Source organism: Mirounga angustirostris, unplaced genomic scaffold, assembly GCF_029215605.1.
Source record: "Mirounga angustirostris isolate CCGP_5_RB_7025 unplaced genomic scaffold, mMirAng1.0.hap1 SCAF_4, whole genome shotgun sequence".
Lineage (NCBI taxonomy): Eukaryota > Metazoa > Chordata > Mammalia > Carnivora > Phocidae > Mirounga > Mirounga angustirostris.
In genome coordinates, this window is record NW_026991712.1 from 105,952,902 (window position 1) to 105,973,662 (window position 20,761).

The 20,761-nt window shown below is 37.9% G+C and overlaps 1 protein-coding gene across 4 annotated transcripts in view; it reads right to left on the reverse strand.

Annotated features, from left to right (window-relative positions):
• Positions 1–2,662: 2,662 nt before the first annotated feature.
• Positions 2,663–20,761, reverse strand: part of SLC30A7 (solute carrier family 30 member 7) — an 83,598-nt gene continuing 65,499 nt past the window's right edge. For 2 of the 4 annotated variants that reach the window (XM_064588739.1, XM_045897091.3), the window contains exons 10-11: positions 16,323–16,472; positions 2,663–6,786 (exon numbers count right to left, since the gene is read on the reverse strand). In XM_064588739.1, coding sequence (XP_064444809.1) covers positions 6,739–6,786; positions 16,323–16,472 — 198 coding nt within the window. In that variant the 3' untranslated portion in view covers positions 2,663–6,738. The remainder of the gene's footprint in view (positions 6,787–16,322; positions 16,473–20,761) is intronic. The other 2 variants (XM_064588740.1, XM_064588741.1) reach the window with 2 other exon arrangements.

The window sequence follows — 20,761 nt, forward strand, 5'->3', positions numbered from 1 at the left end:
GGAAGTAAATACTGTGAGATGTGTTTATAAGGTATAATAACGGGTAAGAGCCACAAGGAGGACCTTTCCAATCTCCCAGCATCTCCTCCCTCTGGTGAGTTTTCCCGTTTTCTGGTCCTGAACACCATTCTTTCCCTTTCATTCCTTAAGTCCTCTAGCATTGATTCCAGTAATTGTTAGGTTCACAATGTTCCTTTCAGTTTATCAAACTGATAGACACAATTCAGGTGAAGATTTTGAAACAAATTTTATTGGAAGAATTTTGATACAAGGTTTATTATTTTTAAATACATCTGAAGTTAAAATATATACATGAATGTCTTCAAGTAGAAAAAAAATGAAATATACATGAAGGATTTGTTGTATTATATTTAGGCAAATCATAATTGCTCACTTCAGCACATTCAAATCAAATTACAATATAGTCCTTGAAATTTGACGTTCCAATCTAGCCTTGTACTCAAACGTTTGTTTAGAAATGTTTTGGTGCCATAATCTTCATATAGGAATCAAACCCAAATCCAAACATGGCCATGTGTTTAGAAACCATTAAAGACAGGGAGGTAAAGTGTTGTAGGGGTGCTTGGAATATACTGAAAAGGGATTTGGCAATTTTTAACTCACAGTATTTCCGATATAAAAGATCATCTGTTTCTTGATCAAACTCACAAGTATTGGGGCAAAATATCACTTGTGAAGAAATATCACTGAATTTTTGCTCTTAGAGGAAGCAATGGGATTACTTGGCAAACTCTTGACAGGATACATCTAGTTCAAAACAGAATCTTCATTGAGGCTAACTGATACATGATATGTGGTACCTAAACAAAATTCAAAATAAAGCTTTTTTTTTTTACTAGTAAAGGGAAATTTTACCGTGGCAGCAGCAATTAAAAGATGAAAAATAAGAAATATAGAGAAGCTCCATTAAAATTTGGTATTTAGAGGGGGGAAAAAAGAAAAAAAACTATTCTAGGAATATTTAAATCACTAAATGAATACATGTAGTGTTTGTTTTTATAGAAGCACCTTCAGGATATACCACTGAAAGAGTTTTGGATAATTATACATCTGGAGATAAATGAAACAAGGTATGTTATACACAGATCCTTAAAGTAATATGAATATGGCAATTTTCCACAGAAACCAAGGAGGCAATGTGGTTTCTCATTTGGTAATACATAATGTAAAAATTCAAGTGACCCAGCTTCCACAGTCTCAGTTCTGCCAAATTTCTATCCAACAACATGGATAGCATCTCTTTGTCTACTGTTCCTGGATTAAAATCGAGAAGCAGCTCACAGGGCTCCTAGAAAAAAATGGCCGAAGTGGATACAAAGTCACTTATTTGTGCAAAAATGCCAAAGAAAAGCTGAGGTGTCTTCTGTAATAATAAATTACTGGTTCTATCTGTCCCCAACTGTTACTTTTGTATCCACTACGACCTACAATATTTACTCACTAGTTAACCAAACATTTACTGAGCATATAAATTCATACTAAGTTTGGGAATAATGGGATAGATGATGAGACAAAGACATTCTTTTTTACAAACTTTCCAACATCATCAGAATTGCAAATACTAAATTTTCAAAGCCATGGGAAGACTTCAAAGTTCAATACTTTTATTAAGCATAGATTGCTACTAATTATGAAAAAGATTTCTTCTTGAAAAGGTGTCTGTAAAATGTAATGTTGTACATCCTCAGATCCCTCTCAAGCAGCAAAAATTATTTGTACTTCTTGGAAGATAATTCCTTCATCAATTATGTTAACCTCTCTTAGCCAGGATGAATTCAGTTTCTCTTTACTTAACACACTGGCAAGGACTCTCTTCTGAGTCAATCCCTTTTTTAAGCAGCTTACTCTGAGCATCAATAAAACTTTTTAAAAAGGTTTTAAAAATACTTAAAGGAGTTCTGATTATTCTTTTTAGACTGCACAGTTTAAATTCAATGGCAAATGTAGGAAATAAGTGTGAGAGAACTGAATGAAGGAATGAGTTTAAGCAATGTATATGTAACAACTATTAACCCCATAATCAATTTTGTCATAATTGTTCACTGATTTTATTAGAGAATCTGTTCAAATCTGCTAAAACTTCTTGGATCTTTAAACCACTGTAGAATGATATACATAAAACAGAGCAGTCATCAGAAAAAGCACTGGATTTAAGGTCAGTGCATTACCACCGGCTATCCCTCAGGCAAGTCATTTAAATTCTCCCACAACAGCTTCCTCATCTGGAAAATACAGTTACGAATTCCTTCCCCAGGGAGGGAATTTGAAAATGCTCTGTCAGTCATAAAAGCATGCAAAATTTCTTCCTTTATTGAAATGTGAGGCTTTCAAATGTGACACCATGGAAAAGGCCACACAAAGACACCCTTTCCGTATAATTTGTAGTTGGGAAATGGTTAAACACAAACCAAAGATGCCCTCATCAAAAAGACTCACATCTATTTGGCCTTTAAATATAACTATACTTCTCTGCAGATACTTGTTTCGATAATTTTTCACTGTATGTAAGTCTACCTCGATGGTAGAGATCTGGATCACTAAGGCTTCTGGTGGGTCATGTCTTGAAATAATCTTCTTCCATTAATAAAACTTTTAATGAGTGTTCTTCAAAAAATAAAATTTTTTCTTTTTTTTGCCAAAGTTCTCGTGAACTGGAAAATAATTTGTTTTGAAGATGGTGACAGAAAAAAAAGTTTAATTTTATCAAGGTAATGCTTTTATGTTGAGAGTAAGCAATTTAACATTTGGGGTTCTGGTAAGACTTCAAAATTTCACCCTACTGAATTAAAAGACCTGTTTTGTTCTATATTTAATTTAATGCCCAATTTTGTGTGGCTCTGAGAATAAATGTTAAAAATCCAAAAAGCTCCCCAGTAAGTGAAAACTAAAGTATCAAGAGTGAAATGATACGACCTGTAAGAATTGGCCTGGTTTCTAAAAAGTACCAGCTCACAGAATATAAACAAAATAAAGAAACTAAGCAATCCTTAAATTGGATTTAGCCTTGGGCAATTAACAGAAAAATTCACAAGTTAAAAGTATCCAAAGCACAGATGTCATCATATTTTAAAAATCAGGAACTGGTTTCATAAGAGTAAAAAAGTAAGAGTACAAAAATTATATTTTCCATAAAGAATATTCTAAACCTCATAATGGAAGTATGGAAATAATATTCTAAACCTCATAATTACTTATGAAAAATAAGACAATAAAACTCCATTTATAAAGTGCCTTAATGTACCAAAAATGGAGGTCAGCTTTCCTTTATTTACAAATGCTTTTTCATCACATTTACAGAAAGGCAAATATTACACTGGAGAGGCAGGCAGCACAGTAGAGGAGAAAGAACTTGACCTGGAGTCACAAGACCTGGACTCTAGTCTTGGCTTTGCCACTAATTATCTCTGCGACTGTGAGTAAATGACAGCATTTCTGGGCTTCAGTGTTCTCATCTGTAAAATGAGAGGTAGAACGAGACTGCTTTTAAGGACAGTCCCTTAGATGTAAAATTCTATGTTGAGCAATGACATATTTTTGTTCTTAAATCCCAGCATTATATGAGGATGCTACCATAATAATCTCTATAGAATTGATTCTTCCATAGCAGGTAAAAACATTATAGAACTCTGATCAATTGCATCTGGAGTCACTGATTGGGCTGCTTTACAAAGGTGCACAAGTCACAGTATTTTGGTTACTGGGGTCTACACGGAGGCTTTGAAGAACGCTGAAGCATCCGGAGACAAAGGTAGATGCCACTAACATCTGCTGCTACTTCCTTATGCCTCTGCAGAAGACCGCTTGGCGACGACAAGAGGAATACAGAGCTACAGATAAACTACACACTGTCCTTCACAAAAGTGCACAGGGAGTCAGCAAAATAAAGTCACACATATGGTAAGCCCTTTGAGTAATACAATCTAGATTTTAAAACACAAAACTAATATAGGTATATTTCTGTTTGGGGAAATTTACTTAGCAAGGTAAACTTTCCCAGAGCGAAACAAATTTGTTCTCCAGGGAATATTTTGATTTTTAAAATACTAGCAAAGTTATACTCAAAGACGCCCTGCCCTCCCCCTCACCCACCCCAAGAGTTAACCATAGAGACATCTCAAATCTATTACAACAATCAGGTAGTGTTTCTCAGTGAAATTATCTACTTTAGCAATAAATAGGTCTGTGCCAGAAACACAGGTGAGACCGAATATTTGTTAGAACAAGATTGCTTTTTCTCACACTGATTTGTCCACTGCTGCACACACAGGTTTAAGGACATTTAATTAAAGCATAAATGTTAATGCCAACCCACCAAATGATATGAGCTGGAAATCTCTTGTAATAGGTGCAAAATTAGAGTTCCATATCAGTCTAATAATCTGTATGCTCAATGCCTTATCAAGGAAAAAACACATATGCATGCACTTGTGTATTCAGAGTATAGTTAAAATGATGCCAATTTTGACAAAAACTTTACTTGGAATGGAGGGCCTGAGGAAAGGCAGAACTGGACCTTCAAAATGCACTGCTCAAGTTTCCATGCCAGTGCAAATACTGTCTCCATATGTGAACAATCAGTACAATTACATATAACATTAGCTTTTAAAGGCACACATCCAAAATTCCCACCTTCATCTAGATCTGACATTTTCCACAATATGCCAAAACCCACAGAATATCCCAGGCTTCTATCAGGCTCGGAGTGGATGCAAACTTCCAAATAGTCACTTACACTTATAATGAAAAAGTAGTATGTTATCAGGACATTTCCTTTTATACTTTCCCTCCTAAAACATCTCAACAACTGTTTTAGTTAAACACATTCTACTGCAGGAATTCTTAGCTTTAGAACTGCCTGGCAGTAAGTAAAAATGTTTTGAAAATACTGCTTAATCTGCAAAAAGGAGACTGTCAACAGCTCATAGCAATCTGCAGCATTTTAGGAAAGCATTAAGAAAGTAGTCCAGTTTTCCTAATACACTTTAGTTCATAAATTGTAGATCAGAAATAGGGAGAAAGCTACTCTAAAACGTAGACAAAATCAACAGCGATTTCTGCCCCATCTGTGAAAAAGTGCTTATTATTGGTCTACATTCTAAACAATCATTTCCATCCTGCAGAGTTATTTTCCCCAAGAATTTTCAGTTTTTTAAAGTTAAAAGGGAACATACATTGTGATAAAATGAAGAACAATGGGTAAATGTCTATCCAGATCAATATTTCTTCAAAAACACAGAATATTTGAGTGTTCAAGCACTTGTCCTCTCAAATCACAATTTTATTTTTCAAATACACAAAAACCTAGAAATCAACTTGTTTATTAACTTCTAAGACACCTGTTTTATCACAATTGATCTGTATCTTCAATAGTTTAAACTCAATAAAATGCTGCTTTTAGGTTTCTGAAAGCAACTGTATTTGTGCAATGCTTGCACCGGAAAACAAATTGTATGACTTGGCATTTGAAGAATGAAAAAACAAAGTAACATTGTCACAACCATTTCTGCCTTCCCTCTACATTGCCTTTCATTAATAAAATCCATAGGGGCACCTGGGTGGTTCAGTGGGTTAAGCATCCGACTCTTGATTTCGGCTCAGGTCACGGTCACAGGGTTGTGAGATTGAGCCTGGTGTCGGGTTCCATGCTGGGCGTGGAGCCCGCCTAAGAGTCTCTCTCTCCCTCTGCCCCTTCTCCCTCAACTCTCTAAAAAAAGAAAAAATAAAAATAAAACCCATAAAAACAGCAAGGAGACACATAGGGAAGTTTTCACAGACACAGTAGCTTTCAGAGAAATATGGGATTTAGCAGATGTTTTAAGTAAGTCAAAACAATCGTCTATATAACAGATGCATTTGCAAAGTTTTGAAAACACAGTCCACAGAATAATGTGATAATTGAATTTGATTTAAAAAGCAAAATAACACCTTCTATTTTTCGATGAGATAGAGCAATAAGAGGAAACTTTTCATATCTTTAAACCTAGGCTGGAAGTACACACAAAGACAATCTGTATACATCACTTTTAAGAGTCTTACTTCATACAGATTATAGAATTATCCATTAAAAAAACCCATATGCATGACCTTTGATGGTACATTATTATGCTGGCAAATACATTTTCTGATACAAAGGCACTTTGAAAACCCAATATGGTTTGGTTCATAAGTTTGCAAGGTACAAACAATTTTACAAACATATGATTATACTGAAGAATGTCAACCATTGTGACATTACATATAAAATGATTTCTTTTTTTTTTTTTAATAACACTAGTTTTGTGGAAATGAAAGCAGTGGTTTCCAGCAGCTTCAGTGAAGACTGTGCAGATGACTGGAAGCCCAGCATCTGAATTCGGACTCGCTAGGATGACCACTAGGGCTGAGGGCATTTTTGAAAATGGGAAAAAAAAAAAAAAAAAGGTACACAAACAAAAAATAACATCCTGGGACAAAACTACAAACATCAGAAATTAAAATGGTTTGGAGGGAAGAGCACAAAAGACACGACCAAAAGTCCAGGAGAGCTCCTCCTAGTTCTGCTCCCTTAGCTATGAGCTCCTTCCTGGCAGAGCACAAACTGCTGACGCTACCTGGTCTACTTGGCGCTGGGCAATTGTCGTGACAATTTTTCTGTCCTAAAAAGCTAGGTACAACATTTGGGATTGTACAGTACCGGAAATATTAGGTCCCCCAAAAAGGATAATTTCTTTTCATTCGTTACATGGCCGCGAAGTCAATCTGTACATAAAGCTGTCTCACTCCAGCCTGAAAAGTTAAAAAAAAAAAAAAAATCAGAAAATCAATCTAATAGCAGACTATACATTTCAGAAAAGTAATAGAAAAAAAAAAAAATCTCATTTTTTTGAAAAAGGAAAGCATTGTTTTTCTTTTTTGCCTCTGGAAAATAATTCTCCATTCTTCATCAAAAAGGGCCAGTAATTTTATCTTAGAAATAAGTATTTTCATAATTGCAAAAAGGTCCCCCATTTACCTCTACAGAAGAAAGCCATGCTATTGATTACAAACCATGTCCAAGTGAAATCTGGAACAATGAGGTTACCCATCTACTGTTATTCTACTAAAGACAGCAAAGTGCTTGCCTAACTGGCTACTAAAATCATAAAGCGATCCGGTCTCAATATTCCTGTGACGGACGATGAGCAAATACTTAAGTAGGACCATCTGTTGATTATTTAATTACATTCTAACGCCTCTCTTCAATTCTGGAGATGAACCCGCTATTTAAGGACTGCCTCTCAAAATTGCTCCCAACTCTCCTATTTTATCAATTGTTGTATATATGCTGTCTACAACTCCTTTTCTCTATTCTCTCTTGAATGCATTTCTTTTTTTTTTTAAAGATTTTTTATTTATGTGACAGAGAGAGACACAGCGAGACAGGGAACACAAGCAGGGGGCGTGGGAGAGGGAGAAGCAGGCTTCCCGCCGAGCAGGGAGCCCGATGCAGGGCTCGATCCCAGGACCCTGGGATCATGACCTCAGCTGAAGGCAGACGCTTAACGACTGAGCCACCCAGGTGCCCCTCTCTTGAACGCATTTCAACTGAACTTTTGCCACCCACCACTTTGCAAAGGTGTTTGTCAGGGTCACCTCCAAGTTGCTCAGACCAGTACTCACCTGTCAGTCCTCTTAGTACTTACTCTAACAGTGAGGACAAAGGTGCGCACTCTTTCCTACTGAAACAGTTTTTCTCGCTTTGCTTTCAGAGAATACTCACTGGTGACCTTTTACTTCAATTATCAGTCTTCCTCAATCTCCTTTGCTGGTTCTTCCTCCTACCTTTGAGCACTAAGCACTGAAATATGCAAAGGCTCAGTCCTCAGATTCCTTCTTTTTCTCCATTTGTTCCCTAGCTGATCTCATCTAGTATCCAGACTTTTAGTACCATCTACATGCTCACACCTCCCACACTTGTATTCCCCACTGGAACCTACCTACCATCTACTTCATAGTTCTACCTGGACGTCTGACAAGTATTAAAACACTACTTCCTCCCCCCAAGCCTGGTGATCTTGTATCATCTACAACTCAATGCCATCCTCGATGTTACAACTTAAAGACCCTTCTTTCTCTCACACTCAACCCATTAGGAAAACCTGTCTGCCTTACTTTCAAAGTAGCCCAATCCCGAAACCTGACCATTTCACATCACCTCCATTGCTGTGTTTGCTGATGCTCACCTGTTATAATGTTATCTCTACAAAACAAGGATTTTGTCTTTGTTTTTTCATTGCTGATTCCTAGTACCTCAAATAGTGCCTGGCACATGGTAAGTGATCAATAAATGCTTGTTGGATGAACAGAAATTCTACTACTAAATTCCTTCTTTCAAGTAAAAATAACTTTTTAACATTAAAGTATACATAGCTATAATAAGCATTTTTTGGTCAGTATCAAAGAATGAAAGGCAAATTAGAGTATTAATGGAAAGGGAAAAAAAATCAGAGTGGGGGATAACACTACAGTGATTTCTAGCATGGCTTTTTTTCCTACCATTCAAATAGGTGGGCTCTGTATAACACTAATGAATGGGTGAGAGGAGCAGGGACCACTCAAATGGGATAAAAAGCTGGGTAGACCCTAGAAACTTATCAGCACAGAAAAGGTTTTAGCTTTCTTGCCTCATTAAAAATAATAATAGTAATAATAATAATAGTAATAATAAAATAAAAAAATCCTTGCTGTGGGCAAGTTAAAGCTCTATAATTCAAAATTGTTATTCCAATTTATGGAAACTACATTTAATAGCAGCCTTTCCTTAAAGAGGCTTATGGCAGAAAAAAGACAGAACTTAATATCTGCATGATTTTGAGCTAAGATTTAAAACCAAACCTCAGTTTTTCTCATTTTAAAAGCACTGATAAATACCAAGTCTACTTATCTCACAAAATTGTTATATGTTCATCCAATATTTGAAAGTATTTAATAAGCCCTTGTTACATCTGAGGTACCACTGTAAGGATTATATGTGAATATATGAGAAAGGATTTCATATGCTATAAAAGGCTAAAGGCTATTAAAATAAATTATTATGATTTGTTGTAAATATATCTGATTTACTCAACCCAGATGGTCTCTGAAATAACTAAGGAACTCTTCTGCAAAATTCTTGTATATCTAACCTTAAGAAAAAAACAACTACTGCCCAAGTAAACTGGCTTAATTCCTTTTCTAACAAAATTGTTAATGAAAGTAAAATGGTCAAAGTAAGTTGGGCTCCTATTACTACCCCTACCACTTCCCTCAGCCCCAGCCCTAATACAGTGAGGATGGTAATAAGAAATGAGGTTAGCCCAAGGCAATAAAAAAAGAGGAAAAACAAAAAGGCTAGGTAAATGGATCTTTGCATAATCATGAGTTAATTACTCAAGCTTATATCTTTCCCCTGAGGGGCTACAGCTTTACATAAAAGCTGTCTAACGGAAAAAGTCATTTTGCTTCATCCCGCTGTCCTGACGGGGACAGCTTCGTTTTCCAACTTCCCATGTTCCTTTCTCAATTTCCTTCAAAGCAGAGAGAAAAGAAGAATTTCCAAAGACTCCTAGGGAGTCAGGTTCTCCCTGAATACAAACCAGGTTTTCTCTACAGTTTATCCACACCATAAAGACAAGACAAATACTCTAGCAGATCAAAACAGGGCTCAGTTGCATCAGACATTCTACCACTGGGATGGCACCGGGAGTCGGAGCCTAGCCTTTAAAAGCCTTGTCTTAAGCAAGGGAAAACCATATAATATTCATTGTGTCTTATATCATGAGTCATGTAAACCATAATTCAGTCAACACTTTTTTAAATCGTTAAGACTTGTTTTTAACACATGCGCTCCTAAGAAAATAAATGTTAACCTGGTGCCATAGACTTAGAATATCCTCATTATCAATATTCATTTTGTGGAAAGGAAAACAAATCAGGGGTGAAAAAAAAAGAGAGAGAGAAAAATACACAGGAATATGGCTATAGAAAATTATTGGTTTGTGTTCTCTACCAATTCCACAGAAACTTTCTACTTTAGTTTTTGACTGAACATAGAACATTAATCTTTATCCTTTTAAAATGAAGTCTTGAGGGCGCCTGGGTGGCTCAGTTGGTTAAGCGACTGCCTTCAGCTCAGGTCATGATCCTGGAGTCCCGGGATCGAGTCCCGCATCGGGCTCCGTGCTCAGCGGGGAGCCTGCTTCTCCCTCTGACCCTCCCCCCTCTCATGTGCTCTCTCTCTCTCATTCTCTCTGTCTCAAATAAATAAATAAAATCTTTAAAAAAAAAAAAAATGAAGTCTTGAAAACTGCCTTAGTCTTCCATGTGAAACCTAAATCCTCTCAGAATTAGTGAACAGTGAGTGAATATGACATTATAAGTCATGAGCAGTAACTTGGGCCTGGGTTCCTTTTTCCATAAATTGCGAAGAACAGCCCTTGTTTATAAGGAGGCTGGAGTGATGCGTTAAGCAGCTGTTACAGCGCCTTGTGCGCAGTGGGCTCTCACTGAAGGCCCAGCTGCTGTTGCTGCTGCAGTTTCTGCCCTCTACCAGCCAACCAGTGAGGGCTTAACCCTTGTGGGTTAATTACAAACAATGAACCCAGGGGCCTGTTGGCCTCCCATCCCATGGCTGTTTACTCCAACCTCTGAGGAGGTTAGGTTCTGGTACGCATCAAGCACATAGATGAAGAAAATGGAAAGCTGGCTAAGGAGAGTTGCAGAGTTGGCAAGCAGAACTGACGCTTGTGACAGATGAAAACCTTCTACAGACAGGAAAACAAACAAAGAGGGTAGAAACTAGCTAGTCCCCTGGAGAGGGGTAAGTAGCTTCTCCCACTGGCTCCCCCTACCCTTCAGCAGACAGGAGGGTGGGTGGCGTCAGCGGTCAGGCAGGAAGGTATCAGGAGCATGGAGGCTGGGGAGGTTCCTGAAACTTGGGGAACTCCCATTTGCGCATGTGAGGAGGCTTTCTGGTTCCTTCCTGGGTATCAGAGTGAACTGCTATTTTGAGGCTAGAGGCTAGAGCACAAAGAGGTGAAGCAGGAAGCTGGGGGTTCTGGACTTAACATGCATAACAGAAATAGGCAGGAGAGGAGAAAAGATGAAAGAAATCAAGATAGAAGTTCTATCAGGGGGGTGCCTGGGTGGCTCAGATGGTTAAGCGCCTGCCTTCAGCTCAGGTCATGATCCCAGGGTCCTGGGATCGAGCCCCACATTGGGCTCCCTGCTCCACGGGGAGCCTGTTTCTCCCTCTCCTTCTACTGCTCCCTCTGCTTGTGCTCTCTCACACTCTCTGTCAAATAAATAAAATCTTAAAAAAAAAAAAAAAGTTCTATCAGGGAGTAGATAGCATGTTTTAGGTGATTGCCTTCTGTGCTTTGTGGAACCGAAGAGCACAACGAAACAAGCATATTCTAGATTTTTCTTCAAACATTATTTCTAACAAAACAGTATATTAAAAAAATTAACATGATATCAGCAAGTTTAAAAGACACATAAAATGTTAAATTGCCATCTTAATCTTCTTGTTCATACACTAAATATAAAAAATAAGTTGTCTATTTCATCAGTTCTCAAATGATAACTCATTTTTTAAAGGTAGTGCAGGGGAGAATGGGAGAGAAAACTTTTTCTATGCCAACAGAAAACCTTGTAGTTTAAAAATTGGATTAGCCCTTACCTAATAATTCCTATAGAATCTAAGTTCACCAATTCACTTATTTTACTCTCTATTCAGGCACAGCTTTAGCTGGCTGTTAAAGACTGATACCATGGAAAATGCAAATAAAACGGACATGCCTAATATACAGTTCTAAAGTAGTCATGAAGCTTACAGTTTTATCAATAGAATAGAAAGTTGTAATTCTCAAGCTGACGTTTTCAGTTTAAAGTTGTCTTCATAGATATTTTGACAAGAACTTTTTTAACCAAAAGCTATCACTTAAATTCTGATTTAAGGTCAGTTATAACGGACGCCTGGGTGGCTCAGTCAGGTAAGCGGCTGCCTTTGGTTCAGGTCATGATCCCAGGGTCCTGGGATTGAGCCCCACATCGGGCTCCCTGCTCAGTGGGGAGCCTGCTTCTCCCTCACCCTCTGCCTACTGCTCTGCCCACTTGTGCTCTCTCTGTGTCAAATAAATAAATAAAATCTTAAAAAAAAAAAAAAGATCAGTTATAAGAAAGACACCTGAAAATGTCCTAAAACCAAAAAGTATAACTTATTACTGAGGAAATCCTTCTTTTAGTCTTCTGGAACTTCAATTCTGCATATGTCAGAACTAAAACAATGATCACTAAGAAACTTTAAAATCATTAAAGGTATGGAATAGAAGTCATTAGTAGGGTGGTTCCCCCTCCCCTCTGGAAAAAAATGTATTGAACCATCTTCACTGCAAGGTCCTGCTCTGCAAGGAATGAAATAGAGTGGGCTTGATTGACCTTGGCTGATGAAAAGGCTGAAAATATTTTTCAGAGCTTAAAAATTTTCAAAAAAAATTTCAAAACCCAAATACAGTTTCCAAAACCAAAGAAGCAGCTGAATAAACTTTCAGCTTCAGCCATTTTAAAAGCCAAGATGTCTAAGGTTACCAGAAGAAGCCATCTCCACCTACTTCAGTTACAACTTCAGCAGTTCCTAAGAATGGACACAGCTGCTTGTGCATTTCTAAACCTAGAAACTGCATTCCTTCAGAGGGAAAACCGTGACTAAGTGCCCAAGTCTTAGGAGAGTACTGCGGCATGTCCTGGAGGTCAACAGAAGCTCACATTAGGAGGGTGAAGGACGCAGTATAACTAGGAGAGAGGGTAAAGGAAAGAACGATGATCTAGAAATGACAGTGAAAAAGCAAGGTTATTGCAGCCACATAAGAGCCACTTTTGCCTCTAAAACACCCCCTGTTTAGAATGGGAGAAGATATTTGCAAATGACACTACAGATAAAGGGCTGGTATCCAAAATCTATAAAGAATTTCTCAAAATCAACACCCAAAAAAACAAATAATCAAGTCAAAAATGGGCAGTAGACATGAACAGACACTTCTCCAAAGAGGACATACAAATGGCTAACAGACACATGAAAAATGTTCATCATCATTAGCCATCAGGGAAATTCAAATCAAAACCACACTGAGATACCCCCTTACACCAGTTAGAATGGCAAAAATTGACAAGGCAAGAAACAACAAATGTTGGCAAAGTTGGAGAAAGGGGAACCCTCTTACACTGTTGGTGGGAATGCAAGTTGGTACAGCCATTTTCGAAAACAGTGTGGAGGTGCCTCAAAAAATTAAAAATAGAGCTACCCTATGACCCAGCAATTGCACTACTGGGTATTTACCCCAAAGACACAAATGTAGTGAAAAGAAGGGCCATATGCACCCCAATGTTCATAGCAGCAATGTCCGCAATAAGCAAACTGTGGAAAGAGCCGAGATGCCCTTCAACAGATGAGTGGATAAAGACGATGTGGTCCATATATACAATGGACTATTATTACTCAGCCATCAGAAAGGATGAATACCCAACTTTTACATCAACATGGATGGGACTGGAGGAGATTATGCTAAGTGAAATAAGTAGAGAAAGTCAATTATCATATGGTTTCACTTATTTGTGGAACATAAGGAATAGCATGAAGGACATTAAGAGAAGGAAGGGAAAAATGAAGGGGGGGAATAGGAGGGAGAGACGAACCATGAGAGACTATGGACTCTGAGAAACAAACAGAAGGTTTTAGAGGGGAGGGGGGTGGGGGGATGGGTTAGCCCGGCAATGGGTATTTAAGGAGGGCACATACTGCATGGAGCACTGGGTGTTATATGAAAACAGTAACTCGTGGATCACTACATCAAAAAGCAATGATGTATTGTATGGTGACTAACATAACATTAAAAAAAAAAAGAATAATCACCAATGGAAAACAAAAATAAAACACCCCCTGTTGAGAGATGTGAGAAGGATTCAGACATACTGTGAAGGTCTTGCATGCCTCATTACAAGAAAGTCATACAGACTTAAGAGTGTCTGTTAAAGAAGGGACCTAGTTATTAAAATTCTGGAGTAAGTGGTACCAGCACAGTGCTTCATAGTAGAGTAAGTCTTGCTGTTGACTACACATAAAATTATTTCATTACTTATTCCCAAAGGAACATAACCATACATTTCTCATTATTAGAGAAGAGAGACATTTAATTTATGCTAAGATCCTGAATTTAAACTGCATATTATATTCTGTTGTCCGTGTCTGAAGATATGATGTATCTGTTTCTCTTCCTCTTCTCCTTTTTCTCTCCTTCTTTCCCTGTGTGTGTGTATCTCTGTCTATATCTCTAATTCTTTATACCATTACCATCTTTTTGTGTTGTGGTTAAAAAGACCAATGGGAACCCAACCATATTTTTCCATACTTAGCACACATAAAGATGGTGTTGGTCAAATACAGATTTAAGAATTTGTTTGTTCAACAAATTTATTATACACGTACATTTTTCTAAGCATTGAGAATGCAAAATCATATTTGGAAGAAACCTGCAGATAAATATGTATATCAAAAGATAAAGTTATGCAGCTTAGAGGGGTCTTTCTGCTTCAGAGAGAAAGTAACAACTGAATTGGACCTTTACATTAGAGTAGGATCTTTGTCCCACACAGAAAAGTAAACAGTCTAGAGGGGTATGAAGTATATGGGAATGAATAGCAGAGGCTTGAAAAGTTAATGGGGTCATGCTAGAAAGTTTGGGTTTTATCCTGGTGGCAATGAGGAGCCTCCAAAGTTTTTGTTTTTTAACTTTTTTTAAAAAATAAAATCACCTATATTCACCAATTTCTAATATTTTGCCACATTTGCTTTATTTCTAAGTATATTTATTTATAATCTTTTTACTTCTGTTGAAACATCTGAAAATTAGATATCCTGATCCTTCGCCACTGAATCCTTCAGCATGGATCTGCTAAGAATGGAGCATTCTTCGGTAACCACAATCCATTATTGCACCCAAGAAATCTAACACCTACACAATTATTATGAACTATTATGCAGTCCATATTCAAATTTCCCAGTTACCCAATAGTTTCCTCTATGCCTGTTTTTTTTTTTTCCCCCCAATCTAAGATTCAATCAAGGTAAGACACTGCATTCAACTGTGAAGTTAACTCCACACTGTTTTTCCCCCCTTTTCATGACACTAACACTTGGTAAGAATCTAGGCTAACAGTCTTTTTTTTTTTTTTTAAGATTTTATTTATTTATTTGAGAGAGAGAGACACAGAGAGAGAGGGAACACAAGCAGGGGGAGTGGGAGAAGGAGAAGCAGGCTCTCCGCTGAGCAGGAAGCCCAATGCGGGGCTTGATCCCAGGATCATGACCTGAGCTGAAGGCAGATGCTTAACGACTGAGCCACCCAGGCGCCCCCAGGCTAACAGTCTTATAGAAGTTTCTACAAGCTGGGTTTGTTCTGCTAGTGACTAGATTCACATTAACCATTTCGGGCAAAAGTACCCCACACTCTCACTGTATCACACCAGGAGGCACAGGCCAGTTTTTAAGAGGCCAGTTTTTAAGGCATGGAAACAGTTCCTCATTAGATCTATGTGTTAGGTAATTTTAGCAGCAGTGTCGACATCTAGATTTTTCGCCAAATATTTCCAGCAAACTAGAATGAAAAAAAATTTGTATTCTCTCACTCTTTCCTTAGATGTTCTTGACATGATGTTCTTATTCTCCCAGCAGATACAGAATCATATATATCACTCTTACATTATCAGTCACATGACTATGTCAACTCAAGACAGAATAAGCATCAAGTCAAATGATTTGGCTGCAGGCATGCAGTGACTAATTTATGATTCCAAATACAACAGAATATTAAGCTTTAAACCACACAGAACTATGGCTTTGCTATCACACAAAAACATTAACATAGTCTACTTTTAGTTAAAGCCACTGACAAGGCATTATTCTTATTCCAAATGCTATTTTAGTTCTTGGCTTTAAACAGCATTTAACATGTCTTATATAAGGAGTATATGGTAAAGGAGAATCTACTTTTTCTTAAGAATTCAAATCAGTATAATGAGAGAACAGGACTATCTTCCTTAAGAGTATTAACTAAAATAAGATCTCCCAATTTTGCCTTTATGGTTGAAAAAAAGTACTTTTATGCTTTCCTCATAGTATTGCATGTGTGTGTGTGTGCATATATATATTTATTTACGTACATATTTAACATGTTAAGTAGTAAATATTTTTTAAACTAGTAGATAAGATAAATTCAAAGATCTTTAAGAAGTTAATGAAAAAGTCATACCTGAGTAAAAATATTATGTGTTTGGCTTAAAATCCACCTGGCATCAGCATCAGGGGCTACTACTAATTTCAAGGTCCCAACATAAACATCAGAACATAAGGTCCAGAAGTGCTGCTCTTGTAAACTGTAAACTCCTTGCAACTGCTGCACCTGAAACAGAAAGGGCAAATATTAACATCATAGGGCTCCCTTATTTTATTATGTATGCTGTTTTATTATTATTATTATGCTGCAGTTCACTAAACTGCTATTTAGATTATTAACTGTAATACTATTATTATGCAACATATTCAGTAAACATGGATTCTGTTCTCTAGTTCATTATGTGCCATGGCAGGTGTTTGGGAAATGTGAACGATCACATGCCAAAATTTGTAGGGCACAGCTGAGAGAGCACCTAGATGGAAATTTACACTTTCAAGTACTTTGATCAGAAAACAAGTATAAACTCATTTGCGTTTAGAAACTAGAAGAACAACAAAGTAAACTCAAAGAAATAGGAAGGAAGGAAATAAAGGACAGAAATCAATGGTCCAGAGACTTAGAAACTACTAGAATTCACAGTATCAAAAAACTAGTTCTTTAAAAGATTACTTAAGTAGAGAAGTCAGTGTTTCCCAAAGGGGGCATATTTTGGACATGACGGTTTTTCCCTGTGTCAGAAACTATAGGACCCTTTGCATCCCCAAGCTCCCCCAAGGAGCTAAATGCCAACATATACTCTTCTCTAAATCATGTGACAACAAAAAAGAGAAGGACGTCTCTCAGTTTTTACAATGGCTCCTTAAGGTTTCCATAGCCTAAGGCTGACAACCACTGGCAAGACAAACTCTGAAGGAGGTTTGGAAAAGAAAAAAAAACAAACAGGAACTGTTTCCATGCCTTTTTCCATGAAAAAGAACAACTACAAATAACAGATTTTAAAAACCATAAAAGGGAATACTATATGAATGTGTAGCTTGTGAATACACAAAGTATTACCACTGAGTGGAATCCAAACATTCTCACCATCTACTACTATCAGCCTAGCTGAAGACAGCATTATCTCTAGTCTGGATTATTATAATAGTATAAGTGTAATAATATAATATTATAGTAACTGGTCCATTTCTGGCCTTGCATCTTTTCCATCTATTCTCATCATAGTATTCCAACTGCGATCCTGTTACTTTAGGTCAGATGCTGCCACTTGGCTGTTTAAAATCCTCCAATGGCTTCCCACCTTACTCTGAATAAAAATCAAAGCTTTCACAATAACTTATATGGGCCCATGTCACATGGCCCACTTGTTACCTAATCACCTCCTCTCCTACTAGGCGTCCCCTTGCTCTCTCTTCCTCAGCTAAACCAGCCTCCTCACCATTGGCTGAAAAGTCTGGCACATTCCTGCCGCAGGGTACTTGCTATTCCCTCTGTCTGAAGTGTACCTTCCTTCCAGATTTCTACTTGGTCCACTTTGTTTGGGTTTTTACTCAGATGTCATCTTCTCAGTAAGCTACTATAACTCCTGTACTCTTGGTCTCCTGTCACTCTATGTAAAATAATAATGTTTTCACTTTTATGTTTCTCTGCTATGTTTTACTTTTTGGAGCATAATATCATACACTGCATTATTCATTCATATTATTTATATTTTTTATTGCCTGTCTCTCCAGCAGAACTTAAGCTCAAAAGGGCAGGGAATTTTTTTCTTTTCTTTTCATGTTTTGTATCCTTAGCATCTAAAACAGTGCCTGGCCCAAGTAAGTGCTTAGTAAATTGTGTGTGTATGTGTGTGTATGATAAATATACATAAACGCACACAAAATAAAAACACAACTTTGAAACAGACAAAAGGGATAAGTTTCTGGAAATATAGAAAATGCCATAATTAAAAAAAAAAAGAAAATGCCATAAGAGAAAAAAATAGAAAATGTGAAAGGACAATTAAAAATTGAGAAGGTAGAGGTTAATGTCCAAAATATAAAAAGAACTCATACAACTCAATAGCAAAAAACCAAACTGATTAAAAAATGGACAGAGGATGGGAATAGACATTTTTCCAGAGAAGACATACAGATGGCCAACAGTGAAACATGCTCAACTCACTAATCATCAGGGAAATGCAGACCAAAACCAAATGAAATACCACCTCACACCTGTTAGAATGCCTATTATCAAAAAGTCAACATCCTTTTCAATTCTGAGATCCTCTGATTTTTAAGTAACCTATTTGGGATATTAATTAAGAAAAAGTTGAACCGAGAACTATCAAAAATTTTCATTTTTTATCAGAATTTGATCAATGTAGGCATTATTTTCTATAAACTCCAAAACAGTTGGTAGGAAATTTGAGACAATACCAACTGTGGCCTTTTTAAAAACTGCTTTTACTGGGAAAAGAGGTCAAGGTGGACTCTTCCTCTTTCGGGATTCTGATGACATAGTGGCTTGAACCTGGTATCACTCTACATGTTTCTGAATGGCATCCTCACGGGATGGTCTACTGTGAATGAAACAACCGAATGAATAGATCTCTTCTACCTACAAGTACTCTTGTAGCTAAGACTAAGGAATGTTCCTATACAAACTGGCTTTAACTCTCCTCAAGTTAAACAATTTGGGGAAAGCGTAGTCACAGATGCTTTTCCTACTCTAACAGTGTGGTATAATAGAAAGGGAATGAGCTCTGGAATCAGAAAGATATGGATTAGAATTCTGGTTCAGCCACTAGCATTTGTGACCTTGGATGAATTACTTAAATTCTCTGAGCCTCAATTTTACCTATGGAAAGGAAGACAAAACTTACCCTGTATGGATATGGTGAAGACCAGAAACTGTATATGTAAAACAATTAGTACAGGGACCAGCTTATAGTAAGCATTCAATAAATTGCCCTTTCCCTTCACAGTTATGATGACTACCCTACCTTAAAATGATAACCACAAATGATAAATGGGCAACACTTCACTTTCCTATCTAAAAAAACCTTTTTACAGCTTCTCCTCCCCCCTCCCTCCCTCCCTCCCTCCCTCCCTCCCTCCCTCCCTCCCTTCCTCCCTTCCTTCCTTCCTTCAAGGTTTTATTTATTTGACAGAGCACAAGCAGGCAGAGGGAGAGGCAGAGGGACAACCAATGTGGGGCCCGATCCCAGGACCCTGGGATTATGACCTGAGCTGAAGGCAGACGCTTAACTGACTGAGCCACCCAGGCGCCCCCCCTCCTCCCCTTTTAAAAGATTTAGAGAGCACAAGCAGAGAGGGAGACAGAGTGGGAGGAAGAAGTAGGCTTCCCGCTGAGCTGGGAGGACACAAGGCTTGATCCCAGGACCTGGGGATCACGACCCGGACTGAAGGCGGACGCTTAACCAACTGAGCCACCCAGGTGCCCCTCCTCTGGCGTTCTGCGCCAAAGGAGTGTTTGATTATACTGCCTTATAAATGATAAAATAGAAGCACATAAAAATCCCTTATCCTGTACCACCAAATCCACCAGTTGACCCTCATCTATGTCAGCACTTTCTGCCTCCCCTCCAGGAATACAGTACCCCTGGCTCCCCTCTACACTGAATTCCTCCATACTGCTACTGGTTCTATCCCTTTCTTTTTTTTCTTGAGAGAGAGAGAGAGAGAGCACAAGCAGGGAGGGAAGGTAGGAGGGAGGGGTAGAGGGGGAATCTTAAAGGCTCTGTGCCAACACAGGGCTCGAACCCACCACCCTGAGATCATGACCTGAGCTGAAATCAAGAGTCTGACTCTTAACCAACTGAGCCACCCAGGCATCCATGGTTCAATCCTTCTTCATCTTCTCAAGAACTTCCTTCTTGTAATGACCACCTTTATTACCATATCATTGATTTCTTCCTCTAGGATGGCCTGTTCCTATCAATAACAAACATGCTCTAGAACTGCACTGTGTAATACAGAAATCACCAGACACATGTGGCTATTTAAATAAGGAGAATTAAACTACACTAAAAAATCAATTGTTCTAGCCATACATCAGGTGCTCATTTTGCTTGTGATTTCCATACTGAGCATTGCAGATTATATAGTATTTCCATTATAGGAGAAAGTTCTATGGGACAGCACTATTCCAGAATATCCTATTTTAAAAACAAACAAACAGCCCTGCCCTGATACTATATCCATACTCAGGCTGTCAACTCATTTCTTTGCTCCCTTTAACAGCCACACTTCTTAAAAGAGTTGTCTGTAGCTACTGTCTTTACTTCCGTAATTCATTTTCTCCTTAATCTACTCAAATCATGCTCTCCTCCCCAAACTCCTCTGAAACTGGTCTCATCCAGGTTATTAGCGCTGTTCACGATGCCAACCAATGATCACTTCTCTGTTCCTACCTTGCTTGCCCCACAGAAAGTGGATCACTGCTTCCTTCTTCAGCTCTGAGAGACTATGCTCTTTTGGTTTTCCAGCTCCCTTCCTAACCACTCCCTTTTC